Source organism: Oncorhynchus mykiss, chromosome 5 (genome assembly GCF_057628025.1).
Source record: "Oncorhynchus mykiss isolate SJ-2025 chromosome 5, ASM5762802v1, whole genome shotgun sequence".
Lineage (NCBI taxonomy): Eukaryota > Metazoa > Chordata > Actinopteri > Salmoniformes > Salmonidae > Oncorhynchus > Oncorhynchus mykiss.
The window spans coordinates 68,518,722-68,538,814 of record NC_143026.1 but is presented as its reverse complement, the minus strand read 5'-3'; the positions used below and the strand labels follow the sequence as shown (position 1 = coordinate 68,538,814).

Below are 20,093 nucleotides of genomic sequence, written 5' to 3'. Positions count from 1 at the left end.
TTGACTCCAATGCTTCCCACAGTTGTGTCAAGTTGGCTGGGTGTCCTTTGGGTGATGGACCATTCTTGATACACACGGTAAACTGCTGTGAAATACACAGCAGCGTTGCAGTTCTTGACACACTCAAACTGGTGCGTCAATACCCTGTTCAAAGACACTTAAATATTTTGTTTTGCCGATTCACCCTCTGAATGGCACTTATACACAATCCATGTCTCAATTGTCTAAAGGCTTAAAAATCCTTATTTAACCTGTCTCCTCCCCTTCGTCTACACTGATTGAAGTGGATTTAACAGGTGACCTCAATAAAGGATCACAGCTTTCCCCTTGATTCACCTGGTCAGTCTATGTCACGTGTCAAACTCATTCCATGGAGGGCCGAGTGTCTGCGGGTTTTCACTCCACCCTTATTCTTGATTGATGAATTAAGGTCACTAACTAGTCATTTCAAAATACTGATTTCAATAACAATTTTCTTACATTAATTGATGAATATGAATATTGAAAATAAAATAAAATATTTGGTAAATGTTTTAAACTTCAATTAATTATTTCTCAATTATGCTTTCAGATAAAATTGTCAAATATGCATTACCAGTCAAAAGTTTTAACACATCATTCCTCATTCCAGGGTTTTTACTCATTTTCTACTCATTCCAGGGTTTTTACTCATTTTCTACTCATTCCAGGGTTTTTCTTTATTTTTACTATTTTCTACATTGTAGAATGGTAGTGAAGACATCAAAACTATGAAATAACACATATGGAATCACGTAGTAACCAAAAAAGTAAAAATAAAGAAAAACCCTTGAATGAGTAGGTGTCCAATCTTTTGACTGGTACTGTATGTCAACAATCCTTCCTCAAAATGACTGTTCCATTGCCTTGTTTTGTTCTAGTTTCGTGAGGAATCACCCTGAGGTCTTTCATTGTGGCAGGTGAGCTCAGATTATAATTCACCTGCACGGCACAGATAAACATTTATTTTAAAAAGCCACCTGAGTAGCCCTGCAGCGAGAAACAATGTTGTGATAAGGTTTTCTATGCGCTGCTGCACTGTTTGAACGGTTGAGTGAGCAGCTGATCGCTGATGGGTGTTCTTCTGCTAGAGACTTTGGACAGCATCAATGTCCTCCCTGACAAATGGAAGATCCTCCACCATACAAAGCAGCTACAATAGGAAAAAAAGTAAACACTACTTACTGTATGTGTGCTTAAATTGTACACAGACGCTGCTCTAGGACTACACACCTCTATGCTAGGAATGTATCAATGAAAGTATCTAGCTGTAATCATCTAGCTGTAATCAATACAATGCTCTTTCAGATTGATTTCCATATAGTATCGTGAATCAGGTTTTGTTACAGTATTTTGTTCAGAATAAATCCTATCTCAATGTGAAGGTGGGGAGCGCTCCAGTTTGAGTCAGTTCAATAGAACGTTAAAGGTAAAGGTCTAGACTTAGGCCCTATATTTAAACCCTCAATGACAATATCAGAAACGCTAAAGGCCACTCACTTTCTCAGGATACAGACATACAGGGAGAGAGGAATAACTGTAGACCAAGGGAAAATACCAATGCTCTAGAGAGGAGAGCTTACATTTTTCACGTTGATCTTAAATTTCACGTGAAACCATATTTTCACATGTATTGCATTTAGAGTTCACGTGTTAACACCACGTTTTCACATTTGAGAAGAAAAACATGTTGTTTTCACCTCATGTGAATTGCAGTTGCAAAAGTGACATTTGGTGTTTCACATGTAAAAAAGCTTTCTCATGTGAAAATCTCACATTTACATGTGGAATTGCAAGTTCACATGTGGTGGTGAAATAGTGTCATTCTCCTTGCATGTGAAAAGGTGGTGTTAAAATGTTGCAGTAGCAATGTTTCCAAATATGGAATTGCAAATTAAATAATGCCGATCTGTAAAAGGGTAACTTAGCCTACCCTAGTGTTACAAATAATGATTTCTTATTTCTGAGCCATCCATTCGGAGTGTTACTGCTGCAGGCGCACGCCTCTCTTCTGCATATGTTGGTCAGTGACCATTGGAAGAAGCCCAGCAAAAATAATAGAGAAGCTAGAGCTCTGTGTCTCCTTATTTATCCTTTTTAACATGTTAAAATTAGCGCTGTAAGAGTTTCTGTTAACTCAAGTAGACTTTGTCATTTTAGTGCAATAATGTTTGGGGGCGCATTGTCTGAAAGTGAAGTTTGAAGTTTGAAGTTAAAGAAAATGTTTTTATCAATTTACCTGATTTGTCTGACCGTTAGTTTGCAAATTTCTTGTAATGCTTTTTGTATAAAAAAAAAAAGTAAATTACAGCATAATTTGAGTTTGCGATTAATCATGATTAATTACAACAAATCCTGCGATAAACTCGTTTGACAGCCCTAGTTGACATTAACCTTTTACTGCAGTGGGCTAAATCAGGTTTACACAGTGTTTCTTGGTAGTCTTAAACTAATCTACTTAGAAACAAAAGTATACAGCTCACACACATGGTTACTTACGGGTTTACAAAAAAGAAGACACCTGTGCCGAAAAACCATGTTTCTTCATTGGGTTTTTTCGTGATTTTTTTATGTGTTTTCTTTAAGGGAGAGTGTGCAAGAGAGTAAAGAGGAGACAAAAACTAAGTCAATAATTGGAGACATTACTATTTATTAGTTTCCATAGCTCTGTTTGGAGTAAGAGTGTGAAGCAGCAGGAACTCAGGAGACACCACGGATGTTGGAGGAGAATGGTTCATTTAGGGCAATAATTGGCCAAACGAAAGCCATTAACATTCAGCACAAGGTGTTCTGCTCTCTCATGTTTCTCACAGTGGATGTGAAGGCAGGCAACGACTGTAAGAGCATTACGATGAGTGAGGGGTGCCATCTTGGCACTGACAGAGTGCGATTGCCGATCCCTGTCACTTCCTTCCCCTTCAATTCACTTCCCCTCCCAGGCTTCACTTTCAATGCTAAACTAATCTGCCCGCAAATTTGGTGAGGAAGGAAACTCAATTAATATTGACAGAGCCCAAACGACAGGACTGTGACCACGTTTCCCTGTAAATTATTCAAAAACATGGAAATTTGCTAAATTTCAGTGCAGCAATTGACTGCGATAAACACACCTGGTGCAGCGAATACTGATATGCTGCCGAAAGAGCACAGCTAAACAAGAGTATCTGCCTAACTTCAACTGAACCAAGAAGCACAAACACAACCAGGCCTGAAGCCAGCACCACCTCATGAGCACTGACAACACAACACTCTCGCTCTGTTTATTTAATGCTCAGTATATATTACATACCGTAGGAGTTGAGGACCAACTAAAGTGAACCACAGGTATTAGATGTTTATGTGTTTATGGCCAGTAATTCTTCTCAGTAGCAGTGAAAAGCAGTTGTTTAGCAACAAAACTGACAAGTGTGCAACTATGTGGCAAAACAGACAGGTTTGACTTAGATTGTTGGCAACATGTAAAATATATTTAATCTCCAAATATTTATTGAAAACATAAATTGATTTTCACAATGAGCACTTGTATACCATTAGAAAACACTCTTATCCAGAAACAATTCAGGATTAAGTGCCTTGCTCAAGGTCACATCGACCTTTCGGTTACTGGTCCAATGCTCTTAACCGCTATGCTACCTGCCACCCCACTTGTTGGTTCTCAAATAGCTAGCTAGTGAATGTTTTGCCATATTAGCATTGACATTAAATGAGTCAAAACAAGACAAGGTATCAAAAAGAAGATAAACTTGCTGAAACAAGCCACCTACGATTCCCCACATGGAAGCTTCTTGTCATTGTTGCTATCCATCTGACCGTCCAGAATCATAACAAAGCACGGCTTTGGGCCCCATCAACGCGAGTGCATCATTTTCGTGACGTCAGCCAACCCATCTATTTCGATGTGAAAAGCAGCTTTCATGGTTCCTCGTCGGAGCTCAGGGGCCTGAGAACCGCCTCTCTTTATCACACCAGTGATTAAGTCTATTGATTTCCTCAGCAAAAGAAGCTGCTGGGAGTCAGTCCTGGCTACAAGGCTGATCAGCTTGGTGTAGCAGTTGGGGAAGAGGAAACTCCTAGTAGCTTGATTAACACAGTTGTACTGTAACATCTTTCAGATGTCTTCCTCAATGAATGAAACTGAAGTCGATGAAAGTAAACAATGTAAAGAAACATTTAAAAATATGAGACTGTCCGACCTTTTCATTATAATATCAGGTATGTATCTGGAGTCTGACTTCAACGGTTGTCTGATGATTCATCGTGTTCTCAGGAAGGAAGGCAGCTGTCTGAAGGCCCAAGCTGGAACACTTCCATATTTTATGTAGCTTATCTTGTGTTATTCATGTTTTATGAGTTTGTTTTCACATCAGTGGCACAACATACAATATGCCCCGACGCAGGTGAAGCATGGGAAAAAAATCAGGTCATGGAGTCATTAACCTGCTTCTGTCATATGAGTGCATCCACAGTAAATGAGACAGGGAACCCATGTTCATGAATAAAATGTCCTCCCTGGAAGAGGTGTTACCATTCAGTATGTGTTAAAGAGCGACTGAAAGCACAAATTCCGCATGTGTTTCTCTGTTGCTTATTAATAAAAATTGGATTTCAGTCTTGGGAGTGTGGTTCGATGTGACAGTTACTGATATTTGTCCCCCATGAGACGCCATAGGAACAGGTCAGTATTACTTCCTCAAAAGTCAGTATTACTTCCTCAAAATAGTCAGAATTATTCTATTATATACATACATTGCATTTGGATTACTGATAAAGTGTTATTTGGATTTTTAACTGGATTCGTTCTGACATTTGTGATTTTTTGTTTCTAGTTTTTGATTATTATTTGTGTACTTGTTTGACATTTTTGCTGCACTGTTAGGAGCTAATAACACAGGCACTTCGCTGCACCAGCTATAACATATGCTAAACTGTGTAAGTGCCTAATATACTTTGATTTGAGATAACTCAAGAAATCTGTAATTCATTTTTTTGTTTTTGCAGATGAGGTTTCAGTCACACAATTGTACATCTAGCTAAGGTGTTTGGTCCAGTATTTCTCAAGTTTAAAAATGCGCAACGTGTTGTCTTATGTAAACAAAGTCTGATCTGCTCAGCTACTGGACCGCAATCTCTGTTTATACCCTGTTGGTGGGCAAGTGGGCACTGTCTAAATCAAAACCCAAACCTCAAGTAAGTCATGATGGACTCTTGTACACAAATCTCACAAACCTCTGTTTTTTTTGCATTATGATCCAAATTAACCTACTTGCATTTCTTAGTCAATTCTGGCACTGGAATAAATGTTTCTGATTAATACTGATGTCACATATGTCGTTTTCAACGAGAGAAGTTAGTTCTCAAGTTCAAGTTCAGTTCTGCTTTAAACTCACACAAGCACATAGGGCTGTGATGGTCATAGAATTTTGGATGACGGTAATTTGCCAGCCAAGTGACCGTAATGACCGTTCAAATAGCAAAAAAATATAAAGTAGTCTATATATATATATATATATATATATATATATATATATATATATATATATATATATATATATATATATATATATATATATATAAATATATGTTGTTTTTTTACTCACATTTCCTCCTCTCCTGCATGTGCTGGAATTGAAATAATGAATAAGACGGGCATCCCCATTCAAGTCAACGATGGCATAATGGGTGATCTGGTGGCCATTGCGAGTGTACCCATAGGAGCCAATCAGCAAGTAAAATATGTGCTAAAATATGGGTCAGTACCCTAAACCCTAACCTTTCCCTAACAATAACCCTTACCGATTTAAAATGACAACTTAAATGGGGTACGGATGTCCCAAGGATCCCTGATAGCATGGACATTAAAATACTGTATGTGCTGGGATTTATTGAATCAACTCAACTGACATTACAAAAAAAGATATGCCATTGCATGAGCCACATCAGTTAACATCATTTGAATGAACATTCTACATTAATATGGAAATTATTATATCACAATACCAGGCAGCCATTGTGAGTGTACCCATAAGTATACCAGTGAAATTGCCTGAGTTAGAGGCTCCATACCCGTTCTAATAATTATATTTCTATGTGTGCTGCTTCTCCATGGTGGGGGGTGTTGCCTAGGCAACCAAAGACTGGTTTGCTCGTTTCAGCAATGAGCAACAAAAGCCCTGTTTCGACTGCCACTTAACATTAGGACCAAATTCGAGCTAGGTTGAGGGAAACCTAGGCCAGCGCAGCCCAGCCACATGCTGACCAGACCGGACACGTCGGGTGCGCGAGCGTCGCAAAATAAATTTAGAAATCCATGTTATTCAATTATTGCACCCACACTGCTCGCTCGCACGCGCCAACGAGCGTCTGCGACGCCTAGGGCTAAAATAGAACTCATTCCTATTTCTGACGCAGATCGCGCTGAAAGTCCTGCCTCTCCCATCTCCTCATTGGTTTATAGAAGCTGGTACCCACGTGCCATCTCCTCATTGGTTATACCCACGTGGGTGACTGAAAGACGAACTGTTTTGCCAGTAGTCGTGGTAATACAATGAAAGTTTAGATGCGATCACCATATGAGTTAAACGATTAAAAAGCCTGGAAGGAGGAGAGATGACTAGAAATGATTCGGTTGGCCGTTTTAAATAGGACAAATTAACGTTAGCTAGCAAGTGCAAGCTAGCAAGTGCAAGCTAACTAGCTAAATTGCCATACATGTTTAATGCTTTTTGACCTGTTCCCAAATTAATGTCACTGGTTCAGAGTTTGTTTTGATATTTTAACCTGCGTGTCGTGATCGCATTTGGTGGGGGGGACAAAATAAATGTATGCACGATCGCGCACACGCGCAGCCGGTTTGGGTTCCGTGTTAAACAGCAGGTGCCAGCTTGATTACAATTCGAGCTGGTGACGCCATTACTATATCACTGCAGACAACGATTAGCTCATTTTTAAATAATATTTGTTATAAATAAAACGTTTATCTGGGCTTGTTGCTGTTAGCGTGCATAGTCCGACATGACACGAATTACCACTATAGCTGAATCCTTCATAAATATTTGCACTACATAATCAACTTTTATGAAAACAGTCAGCCCTCAAATGATAACTACCTAGTTTAGCTAGCAAATCGGAGATGAAACAAGCTAGCTAGCGGGAATTTTAGCTGGCCAGGTAGTATTTAAAGCTAGCTAGCTACATAATATTCAACCTGTCGTCTGGTTTGCTTGGTTAGCTAGCTAGCTACTGTAGCAAGCAAGGTAGGGATTCAGCTAGCTAGTCTGTTATGCTAACCCTTTAGCTGGCTAGCCAACGTCAGCAAGCTACATATATGGCTCTGAGTCTGGCTGGAACTTACAGGAGTATGGGTAACGTTAGTTACAGTGTGGTGAGGATGAAATACATTATTCAATATCTTGCTAGTTAGCAACATTAGCGAAGCCAGTTTCAGTCACATATTGGCCACCTAGCAACATGATATCGTGTCTAATTTCTGGAGGCAGTGGAAACTCAATTTGAGCCAGCCTAACCTGTGTTGACTTAGTAAGACTAAATACATAGATAAGGCAAAAGTACACACAGCAAACTTAATTTACATTTTTCAAAACATAGATCAGTATCTACAGAACATATTTGCTTTTTGTCTAGCCCACTGTCACATACAGGGAAGGTGTAAAACGATTTCATGTTTCAATCTGGGCCTCAACTGAATGATATTGAAGCCCCAGGGCATGATGCTGATGTGGTGTTAAAGGGAGAATGGGAGCATTTAATGGCAGATATAACGAATCACATCTCCTGGACGTCATGAAAAACGACAATCTATATCCATTCCTGAGCTGCGGTCGCTACTTTGTTTTGCAGATAAATAAAAGATGACAGACCCTGAATGATTCACACTGGGCATATTCAATGTTTTCCCCTTGCTTTCAAAATGTCATTGAGACTGAATGAAGTGACCTTCAAATTCCCTGCAGAGCCCATTGGCAATTTCCCCTCTACTACCCTCTTAGCTCTGTGTACATAATACACAGCCAACAGGAGACTCAGAAACCTATTGCAACTCTGCAATAATTGCAAAGGTGCGTGTGTGTGTACGTGCGCGAGTGTGTGCTACATGTATGTGTACGTGCGTGGTTATGCATGTGCGTGTATGAGTTATTAGTTATGGAGGATGGCACAACAAAGCGTCTAATATAAAGGGTGACTGCTTCAGAGGCTGACATTGCCTACTAATTACTGTGATAAAACATGTTGCTTTGCGTGATGCTGGATGTGAAGACTGGCAGCCCACCTCCTACACTGTTCTGTTAATGCCTCTTCATCTGCATGGCTGTTTTGATCATTCATCCTGGAATATTAACTGTCTACTCACAGTAATTTTTAATATTGCTGTGTGTGTATGCGTGTGTGTCTGTATTTCTCAGTTATCCATATAAATCACTATATATTTTAAAGGAAAGTTTGGTTATGCTCATCAAGCCATGACATCACACCAGAACACAGTCAATATGATTATGTGATGACACCATTTTTGCTGATGGACTATCGTTCAGATAAGGCAGTTTAGAGGGAGGCCTTGTCTAATGGAGAGTAGCATTAGGGAGAGAAGTCCAAAGGTTAAACATGAAACACATTGAATCTCAGCCGATAGACTGCCGAAAGGTACTTATCACAGTGGGAGGCCGTTCTTTCTTTTGTTAGAACAAAAGCTGTACCTGCTGCATGCCGACCCGGTAGCGACGAGCCTATCGTTTCTACTAGTAGAATCACAATGCTTGTAGCTGACAACTTGACTTTGAGCCAATCAGAGAGCACGAAACCTCACGTGAGGAGCCAACCAAAATAAGGAAAAAAAATGGGGTATTTTCTACATACATCCACAGATGAGCCAGTCCCGATTCATATTTTATTTAACTAGGCAAGTCAGTTAAGAACTAATTCTTATTTACAATGACGGCCTACCGGGGAACAGTGGGTTAACTGCCTTGTTCAGGGGCAGAACGACAGATTTTGACCTTGACAGCTCGGGGATTCCATCCAGCAACCTTTTGGTTATTGACCCAACGCTCTAACCACTAGGCTACCTGACACCCCTCATATGGAATGTGGTTTATTGGATGGTAGTTAGCTAGTGCACAGACGCAATGCACACAACACTAAATACTTCCTCCAAACTAGCTAACCACTGTAGCTAGTATTGACATAATTACATCATAATGGATTAGTTAGGGCGCGTTCGTAAATTCACTCTGGCTATCTACTCCGATTTCAGAGCACTCTCGTCTGAGTGTGGCAGAGCTCAGAATAACTGACGAATTTACGAACACTCAACACCCGTTGAATATGGCCGGTGTCAGTAAATGTCTGCAAATTAATTTTTATCTAAATTTAATTGTTGCCAACAGCAAGTCACCAATGCTCTGGATAACAAAAAAACAGCCTAACCAGCTCTGCTAGAGCGAGTAAAATGGTCAGAGTGAGGTGTTCTCACATTTGTGTCTGGAAGTAGCTAGTAAGCTAGCCAACGTTCGCTAGTTAGCATGGGTGCTTGACTGCCGTTGTGAAGCCAGAACACTCGGATCAACCCTTATTCTGGCCAGAGTGTCCAGTGTGCGCTCTGAGCGCTTCGAGAGAGAAACGCTCTGAATTTACGAATGGACAATTTGACAACGCTCTGAATTTAAGAACACCCAGAGGGCACACTGAGCGCACTCTGGCACTCCAGATTGAATTTACGAACGCACCCCTAGTTCCAATTAAACATCTGCCTATGGGCGGCAGGGTAGCCTAGTAGTTAGAGCGTTGGACTAGTAACCGAAAGGTTGCAAGTTTGAATCCCCGAGCTGACAAGGTACAAATCTGTCGTTCTGCCCCTGAACAGGCAGTTAACCCACTGTTCCTAGGCCGTCATTGAAAATAAGAATTTGTTCTTAACTGACTTGCCTAGTTAAATAAAGGTAAAATAAAAAAATAAAATATGTTAGCTGCTGAGTTAGTGCAGTGCTTAGCTAGCTATGTTGTGCTAGCTAGTGAATATGCTAACGTTAGCTAGCTAAACATTTGGCTATGGGCTGGCACTGGCAGTGTGGGTTTATGGAGAGTGAATTAAATTGTTTATTTGTAATCTTGCTAGGTAGTTATCTAGCTGGGGTCATCTGGCTAGTATCATCGAGGACTTTCTTCACTCTTAGAGAACAAAACAAGGATTCTACTTCATATATGGCACCCCTTAAGGCCCCCTTAAGGTACAGTCAAAAGTTTGGACAAACCTACTGATTCAAGAAGGGGTTTTCTTTATTTTGTTACTATTTTCTACATTGTATAATAATAGTGAAGACATCAAAACTATGAAATAACACATATGGAATCATGTAATAACCAAAAAAGTGTTAAACAAATCAAATTATGAGTCCAACTTTGAGATTTTTGGATCCAACCGCCGTGTCTTTGCGAGACGCTGAGTAGGTGAACGGATGATCTCTGCATGTGTGGTTCCCACCATGAAGCATGGAGGAGGAGTTGTGATGGTGTGGAGATGCTTTGCTGGTGACACTGTCAGTGATTTATTTAGAATTCAAGGCACACTTAACCAGCATGGCTACCACAGCATTCTGCAAGCGATACACCACCCCATCTGGTTTGCGCTTAGTGGGACTATCATTTGTTTTCCAACAGGACAATGACCCAAAACACACCTCCAGGCAGTGTAAAGGCTATTTGAGCAAGAAGGAGAGTGATGGAGTGCTGCATCAGATGACCTGGCCTCATCAATCACCCAACCCAATTGAGATGGTTTGGGATGAGTTGGACACGCCAGAGTCTCCCGCCCGTCCGGCGCCGCCAGAGTCTCCTGCCTGTCTAGAGTCTCCCGCCTGTCCAGAGTCTCCCGCCTGTCCAAAGTCTCCCGCCTGTCAAGCGCCTGTCCAGAGTCTCCCGCCTGTCCGGCGCCTGTCCAGAGTCTCCCGCCTGTCCGGCGCCGCCAGAGTCTCCCGCCTGTCCAGAGTCTCCCGCCTGTCCGGCGCCTGTCCAGAGTCTCCCGCCTGTCCGGCGCCTGTCCAGAGTCTCTCGCCTGTCCGGCGCCGCCAGAGTCTCCCGCTTGTCCGGCGCCGCCAGAGTCTCCCGCCTGTCCAGAGGCACCACTCACTCCAGACTTGACCATCAGTCCAGTGGCATCCTCTAGTCCGGGGTAGGTGGTGAGGGTTCCCGCTCCAGAGACATTACGTAAGTGGGCCGAGTCAGAACTGGTCCATGTCCCTCACCAGAACCACCACCTCGGAGTTATGCCCACCCAGACCCTCCCATATAGGCTTAGGTGTGCGGCCGGGAGTCCACACCTTTGGGGGGGTGGTACTGTCACGCCCTGACCTTAGTATTCTTTGTTTTCTTCATTATTTTGGTTAGGTCAGGGTGTGACAAGGGGGTGGTTTGTTGTGTTTTGTCCTGTCTAGAGTTTTTGTATGTTAATGGGGTTGTCTACTAGTCTAGGTGTTTTGTTTGTATATGGTTGCCTAGATTGGTTCTCAATTAGAGGCAGCTGTTTATCGTTGTCTCTGATTGGGAACCATATTTAGGCAGCCATATTCCTTGGGTAATTCATGGGTGATTGTCTATGTGTTAGTTGCCTATGTCTGCACTTTTCATATATAGCTTCACGTTCGTTTTGTTGTTTTGTAAGTTTGTTTGAGTGTTCTTCGTTTCATTAAATAAGAAGATTTATTCATCTCAGGCTGCGCCTTGGTCTCTTCCATACAACGAACGTGACAGCTAGCTTGGAATCTAGACCTTCAGCAACACACATGGACATGCGCTGTCAAACAACGCTACTGCCACCTTCTGGTTTGGAGTATTTTAAGTGTGCCAAGACTGTCATGGTCTTTGCTGTGTGAACATAAAAAATATTGACTGCTGACACTGTTCAGAGTTACTAAGTAGGACCTACTGTCAGCAGACAAATGTTTGACAATCCTACTGGTGTGTCTGAGCTATTAAACTGAACAGGCAGGACATTTGAGTGGCAGTTAAATCTAATTACCATACAAAAGGTTATTGTTCAAAAATACTGTACTGAATGTTGAGCCTGAAATAGAATGTAAGTTCTACCACACTTTGCCTCTTGGTTATACCATGCTTTATTTTATCCACGTGACTTAAAACAAGTGATGCACTCTCAGGTAGGCCTACAAAATTATAATGGATGATGATAATGATGTTTTTTTTGGTTGAATTATTTTTGTGTACCACATCTAAAAGTATTATATTGATGCCAGGCCCAATCCTATGTGAAGACAGCAGAGCACTTTGAGAAGCTCTGTTCAGCTGAAGTGTGCAACTTCGGGGCTATAGCTGCACATGGAGAGTGTACTTGTAGAGGTAGATACAGTAGCCTATATTAGCTGACCGCTCACTACCTTATTGCCCTCAATCGTGCCTTGTGCTCCTTATTTAACGTATACAATTGTATACAATTATTTAATGAACTAGTTGCGTGAAAAAGGTAACAGTATGGCTACAAAATGCACCGTTACTTACCAGATATCTCTGTCTGTGGCACCCCGTTGAGGGTGAAGCCTTTCCCGCTGTAGAACTGTCGGACATCCAAACAGCTCCGGGCTTTACTGTTCGCATTGTCCGCCGACAACGGGACAGCGGATAGAAAAAAGAATAGAAGAGCCTGTAGGAAATCCATACTGACAACCAAACAGCAAGGTGTAGATCCAAGAGAACGAGTCGAGGCAATTAAAAGAAGACCTACAAAGCCTCGTATGGCATCCAACCGGTAGATAAAGCCTTCCTTGGCAGTGTATCTCGCTTTGGCGCCGAGGATACAGCTGCAAACACCAGCTGAGCAATCTGTCAGCTCTCCCCGGAGTCCTGTGACGACGTGCGATTCTGGTGCACGCTGTGACTGTCAAGATCAGCCTGTCCTCGCAGTGGTGAGTCTACTAGACAGAACCGCTCACAAATAAATATCAAATTAATTACTGTAACACGTGTAATCCAAATCCACCAATAAAACGTAGAAAATAAAGGCTCTGCTTTTGTCTGTGAATATTCACAATAATCTTGGATTAAAGTGAATTACATGGATCAGGTGAAATCCTTTACAAATAACGGAGATGTGTTAGAGAGAAAAGCCGAGTGTTGTGAGCTGAGCACGTAGCACACAGCCTGTAGGATTGGAGCGGATTGGAGACGCGCTGGGATACCCGGGCTGGTTTTACTGCGGAGCAGCTGTTTAGGTCCTGCCCCGCAGAGAACAGAGGATGACACAACCTGCAGGCCAGTGCGCCTCTACCTGCAAGTGCAGCCTTTTTATATTAGACATCGCAATCTTTATACAATAGCCAATACCATCCTACTTATTTTTGGTGAAAGACGTGTATCATTCTAGAAAAAAATCTGGAGATTTCGCGTTATGGAGATAAGCTCAAATGCCTTTACTATTGGCTCTTGAAATCCACATTAGGACAATACTCTGTGTTCACCTGTATGAGTGCTGTTCGTAATCAATATTTTATGCACAGATGCCTACAAGACACAATGACAAGACCATAGGATCTCTATGGAAAAGACCACAGGAGAATGATGGCACCTTAATTGGGGAGGACAGGCTCGTGGTAATGGCTGGAGTGGTAATAAGTGATAAATCAAACACATTGTTTCCATGTGTTTGATGCCATTCCATTTGCTGTCTTATTTTGAGCCTTCCTCCCCTAAGTTGCCTCCACTGGACAAGACTCATAAGCCTTGAACAAAGCATCTTCATTCATTCTCTACACATATTCCTACTGACATAGGCCTACTGTACTGTATACACTAATTTCCAATCTGATTCTTTGCAGGGCACAAATGTAGCCTACAGAAGCCTGAGAGAGGGGAGTTTTACCCATCACAGTGGATGGGAGGTCTGACCAGCCACTAAGCTGTAGAAAGGCCACTGGCATGTGTGAGGTGACAGTGTAATTACATGTACAGGGGACAAATGTAGTCTCTCACTAACCACACTGTAATCCCTGTTAATAGCAGTAACAGTGTAGCCTCCCAGGATCTGTACTGGATTAACATGGTGTTGTGGGTTGACAAAGGCCTACAAAGCGAGACAGTTAGAAGATAGAAAGGTCAAGGCACTGATTTCTGTCTGTTTAGGCTCTTGGAATAGTTCTCTCTCTCTCACTTCATTTTTTTCAATTCAATGGGCTTTATTGGCATGGGAAACATGTGTTAACATTGCCAAAGCAAGTGAGGTAGATAATATACAAAAGTTAAATAAACAATCAAAATTAACAGTAAACATTACACATACAGAAGTTTCAAAACAATAGACATTACAAATGTGATATTATATATATATACAGTGTTGCAACAATGTACAAATGGTTAAGGGTACACAAGGGAAAATAAATAAGCATAAATATGGGTTGTATTTACAATGGTGTTTGTTCTTCACTGGTTGCCCTTTTCTTGTGGCAACAGGTCACACATCTTGCTGCTGTGATGGCACACTGTGGAATTTCACCCAGTAGATATGGGAGTTTATCAAAATTGGATTTGTTTTCGAATTCTTTGTGGATCTGTGTAATCTGAGGGAAATATGTCTCTCTAATATGGTCATACATTGGGCAGGAGGTTAGGAAGTGCAGCTCAGTTTCCACCTCATTTTTGTGGGCAGTGAGCACATAGCCTGTCTTCTCTTGAGAACCATGTCTGCCTACGGCGGCCTTTCTCAATAGCAAGGCTATGCTCACTGAGTCTGTACATAGTCAAAGCTTTCCTTAAGTTTGGGTCAGTCACAGTGGTCAGGTATTCTGCCACTGTGTACTCTCTGTTTAGGGCCAAATAGAATTCTAGTTTTCTCTGTTTTTTTTGTTAATTCTTTCCAATGTGTCAAGTAATTATCTTTATGTTTTTTCATGATTTGGTTGGGTCTAATTGTTCTGCTGTCCTGGGGCTCTGTGGGGTTTGTTTGTCTCTCTCTCTCTCTCTCTCTCTCTGACTGAGACGCATCAGTGGCTGATCAGCCCTATAGTCAAATTTTCTTGCTTAATGGAGCAGAAGAGTCCATTCACAGAGCATATTTCACATGCATGGAAGTATTATTTTATGCTAAATAACACCTAAAGTTGCCTTTAAAGGGACTTGCTGCTGTGGTTTTGATGTGCGTAGGAGTGTTTTTCTCTTTTCTCAGCTTTTATTTAAAAAAATGTCTCATGAGAAAACAGATCCTTCGCCACAAGATGATAGTACTACTCATACTGAAAGTCGTAGTGGTTAAGTGCATTGCCACATTTAACAAGCACCTTTTGAGCCAAAAGCAAACTAAGACTCATTTCCCACATTCTGCTGTACATGGTGTTCTATTCCATCAAGCTGGTTCTGTGGTTGACCAATATTCTAATCTAACTCATGCACATCTCATGTTCAATAAACAGTTTGTTGCCAAGGACTGTTTGCATGTCAATGCAGAAACAAAACAATTATAGACTATTCACAATATATTACAGATGATAATCCAGAGCTATCCATAATAAATAGTCTGCTACCCCATTTGATTGCATTTATTTGTCAAGACAAGATCATGACGTGCTAGGGAGGACTGTTGAGGTAGGCTAATGACAGGAGTCATGACTGATTGGTTTGAAGCTGAATGGTGAGAATGTAAGAATCTACTACTCTAACCTGAAAGCAATACAGTCCCAACACCTTACCACTGCTACACCTGGTTATCACCGGAGCCTTGTCTGTCAGCGAAACAGTTCATTCAGCCTCATTTACTGACTTTATAAACAAATGTGGTTTCTAATGACAATTGAGATGCATAAACTATGGCATAAGGGAACGACAAGTGGATAAAAGACAATCTGTCATTTTGATTAAGACATTAATGAGCGAGCTAGGACAGACGTAGTCAATATAACTATTTGTTTAGCACTTTTGAAATGTACAGCGACACAATTCAGAACATGAGTCATTCTTACACTGTTCTCCCTGTACACCAAGTCAGAACCGTAGGATAAATAAAGGGGGAATATGAGCAGACAATGAAAGCTCTTACAATATTTTATGATTACATTTCTCTAAAACAGGTTATAGGCTATATGTGCACCACCAAGTCAGAACAGGAGGCAAAATTAAGAGGGGTAAATAGACCAAATTATTAGGGTGAGGCACATGGGCTTACTACACAACATACTTAGTATTACTTTCTTAGCTACAGTATACATATCTCCCTGGCATATTACATAATTTATGCAGCAGCATACAATACATTTTTTGGACTCACTTTGTTGTGCTGTGCTCATTTGAACAGGAAGGTGGCACGGCGGTCCTTTGTGGGAAAATGTTGTCATTAAAGTCTGGCATTCTTTGGATCTATGGTGCTTTCAAAACAACTGGGAACACTGAAAAGGTTGAATCATGATGACGTCATTGATCTTCAGCTTGTAGCTCTAGAAAGAGGCTGGATTTACAATTGGATGACCGTTCAAAACGTATTTTCCCAGTCGGAGCTCGTTTATTTCCGACTTCCCAGTTGTCTTGAACTCACTGAATCAAGTTTTCACAGTTCCGAGTTAACAGTTATTTTGAGTGTGGCACAAATCATGCTTCATTGACAGCATTGCCAATGTTGAATGTTTATCATTTTAAACTTGGAAAAGAGTGTGGTCAGGGCCTCCCGGGTGGCGCAGTGGTTAAGGGCGCTGTACTGCAGCGCCAGCTGTGCCATCAGAATCCCTGGGTTCGCGCCCAGGCTCTGTCGTAACCGGCCACGACCGGGAGGTCCGTGGGGCGACGCACAATTGGCTTAGCGTCGTCCGGGTTAGGGAGGGCTTGGTCGGTAGGGATGTCCTTGTCTCATCGCGCACCAGCGACTCCTGTGTAACCAAGGTTGCCAGGTGCACGACTCCTGTGTAACCAAGGTTGCCAGGTGCACGGTGTAGCCTCCGACACATTGGTGCGGCTGGCTTCCGGGTTGGATGCACGCTGTGTTAAGAAGCAGTGCGGCTGGTTGGGTTGTGTATCGGAGGACGCATGACTTTCAACCTTCATCTCTCCCGAGCCCGTACGGGAGTTGTAGCGATGAGACAAGATAGTAGCTACTACAACAATTGGATACCACGAAATTGGGGAGAAAAAGGGGTAAAAAAAAAAAGAGTGTGGTCAGATTTGGAACCACATAGCCACTCCACTGAATTGCAGGCTAGTGATTTGTTTGCCATGCTTGCAGTTATTCACTGTCACTGATTCCTTCCAAACCACTCATTGTTGAAATTGCGATTTCCTACTTATTGTGTAGTGTTTATGTCCAATGGCCGATGAGCACCGATTGTAATGGCCAGGGTGTAGCAGGTGCAGAGGAGTCAGGCGCAGGACAGCAGAGATGAGTAATAAAAGTAACTTTACTCAAAATTACCAAATGTATTACATGTAGTAATACCAAGCCCACACAAATAGGACTGAAATATATAAAACAAACACACACAAAAACCATGGGGAAAACAAAGGGTTAAATAATGAACATGTAATTGGGGAATTGAAACCAGGTGCGTAAAACAAATGGAAAATGAAAAGTGGATCGGCGATGCCTAGAAGGCCGGTCACGTCAACCGCCGAATGCCGCCCGAACAAGGAGAGGGACCGACTTCGGCGGAAGTCGTGACAGTACCAGCGCGTTGACATCGACCTCTGGAACAACCCGGAGGATGAGGCTCAGGGCGATCCGGATGGAGACAGTGGAACTCCCGCAGCAACGAAGGGTCCAAAACGTCCTCCACCGGCACCCAGCATCTCTCCTCCGGACCGTACCCCTCCCACTCCACGAGGTACTGAAGGCCCCACGCCCGACGCCTCGAGTCCAGTATGGCTCGAAGAGCATACACCGGGGCCCCCTCGATGACCAGAGGGGGCGGAGGAACCTCCCGCACCTCAGACTCCTGGAGTGGACCAGTCACCACTGGCCTGAGGAGAGACACATGGAACGAGGGGTTAATACAGTAATCTGGGGGAAGCTGTAACCTGTAGCAAACCTCGTTCAGTCTCCTCAGGACTTTGAATGGCCCCACAAACCGCGGGCCCAGCTTCCGGCAGGGCAGGCAGAGGGGCAGGCAGAGGGTCGAGAGCCAGACCTGGTCTGAACACCGGGGCCTCACTGCGGTAGCGATCGGTGCTCGCCTTCTGATGCCTCACGGCCGTTGCAGGTGCACATGAGCGGCATCCCAGGTCTCCTCCGAGTGCTTAAACCATTCGTCCACCGCAGGAGCCTCGATCTGGCTCTGATGCCTAGGTGCCAGAACCGGCTGATACCCCAGTACGCACTGGAAGGGAGAAAGGTTAATGGAGAAGTGACAGAGCGAGTTTTGGGCCATGTCTTCCCAGGGGATGAACACCGCCCACTCCCCCGGCCGGTCCTGGCAATAAGACCGCAGAAACCTACCCACATCCTGGTTTACTCTCTCCACCTGCCCGTTACTCTCGGGGTGAAAACCCGAGGTAAGGCTGACCGAGACCCCCAGACATTCCATGAATGCCCTCCAGAGCCTTGACGTGAACTGAGGACCTCCATCAGACACTATATCCTCAGGCACCCTGTAGTGCCGGAAGATGTGCGTAAACATGGCCTTCGAAGTCTGTAGGGCCGTAGGGAGACCGGGCAAAGGAAGGCGGCAGGACTTAGAGAACCGATCCACAACAACCAGGATCGTGGTGTTACCCAGTGATGGATGAAGATCCGTGAGGAAATCCACCGATAGGTGCAACCACGGCCGTTGTGGAACGGGTAAGGGTTGTAACTTCCCTCTGGGCAGGTGTCTAGGGGCCTTGCACTGGGCGCACACCGAGCAGGAGGAAACATAAACCCTCACGTCCTTGGCCAAGGTGGACCACCAGTACTACCCACTAAGACAACGCCCAATAGATCAAATGGTTGCGGACAGCAGACAGAACGTACAGACGCCCAGCTGGACACTGGGGAGGAGTGGGCTCTGTACTTAATGCCCGCTCGATGTCCGCGTCCAGCTCCCACACCACCGGTGCCACCAGGCAAGAGGCCAGAAGTATGTGAGTTTGATCCATGGACCGCTCCGCTGTGTCGTACATCCGGGACAGTGCATCTGCCTTAGTGTTCTGGGAACCTGGTCTGTAGGACAGGGTGAAAACAAAACGGGTAAAGAACACGGCCCACCTTGCCTGGCGAGGGTTCAGTCTCCTCGCCGCCCGGATGTACTCCAGATTGCGGTGGTCAGTCCAGATGAGAAAAGGGTGTTTATCCCCCTCAAGCCAATGTCTCCACGCCTTCAGAGCCTTGACGACAGCCAATAGCTCCCGGTCCCCCACATCGGGCTGAGCTTCTTTGAAAAGAAAGCACAGGGGCGGAGCATTGGTGGCATACCCGAGCGCTGAGAGAGAGCACTCGGACGTGTCCACCTCCACTATGAACGCCAAAGATGAGATGAGCCAGCACGGAAGCCAAGGTAAACAGAGCCTTCAGGTGACCAAAAGCCCTGTCCACCTCAGCCGACCACTGCAGTCGCACTGGTCCCCCCTTCAGCAGTGAGGTATGGGAGCCGCTACCTGGCAAAAGCCCTGGATAAACCTCCGGTAGTAGTTTGCAAACCCTAGAAACCGCTGCACTTCCTTTACCGTGGTGGGAGTCGGCCAATTACGCACGGCTGAAATGCGGTCACTCTCCATCTCCACCCCTGAAGTGGAAATGTGGTACCCTAGGAAGGAGACGGACTGTTGGAAGAACAGACATTTTTCAGCCTTGATGTACAGGTCATGCTCCAAAAGTCGATCAAGCACCCTGCGCACCAGGGACACATGCTTGGCGCGTGTAGCGGAGTATATCAGAATGTCGTTGATATACACCACTACACCCTGCCCGTGCAGGTCCCGGAAAATCTCTTCTACAAATGCCTGGAAGACTGATGGAGCATTCATCAACCCGTACGGCATGACGAGCTACTCATAGTGCCCACAGGTGGTACTAAATGCCGCCTTCCACTCGTCCCTGTCCCGGATACGCACCAGGTTGAAAGCACTCCTGAGATCCAATTTTGTGAAGAAGCGCGCCCCGTGCATTG

At 43.7% G+C, this 20,093-nt stretch overlaps 1 protein-coding gene across 1 annotated transcript in view; it reads right to left on the bottom strand.

The window, feature by feature from the left end:
- The window catches only part of LOC110524403 (glypican-1), a 54,550-nt gene extending 41,233 nt beyond the window's left edge, over positions 1-13,317 (bottom strand). Inside the window, exon 1 of the mRNA XM_021604003.3 lies at positions 12,544-13,317. Coding sequence (XP_021459678.1) covers positions 12,544-12,700 — 157 coding nt within the window. The 5' untranslated portion in view covers positions 12,701-13,317. The remainder of the gene's footprint in view (positions 1-12,543) is intronic.
- Positions 13,318-20,093: the final 6,776 nt, after the last annotated feature.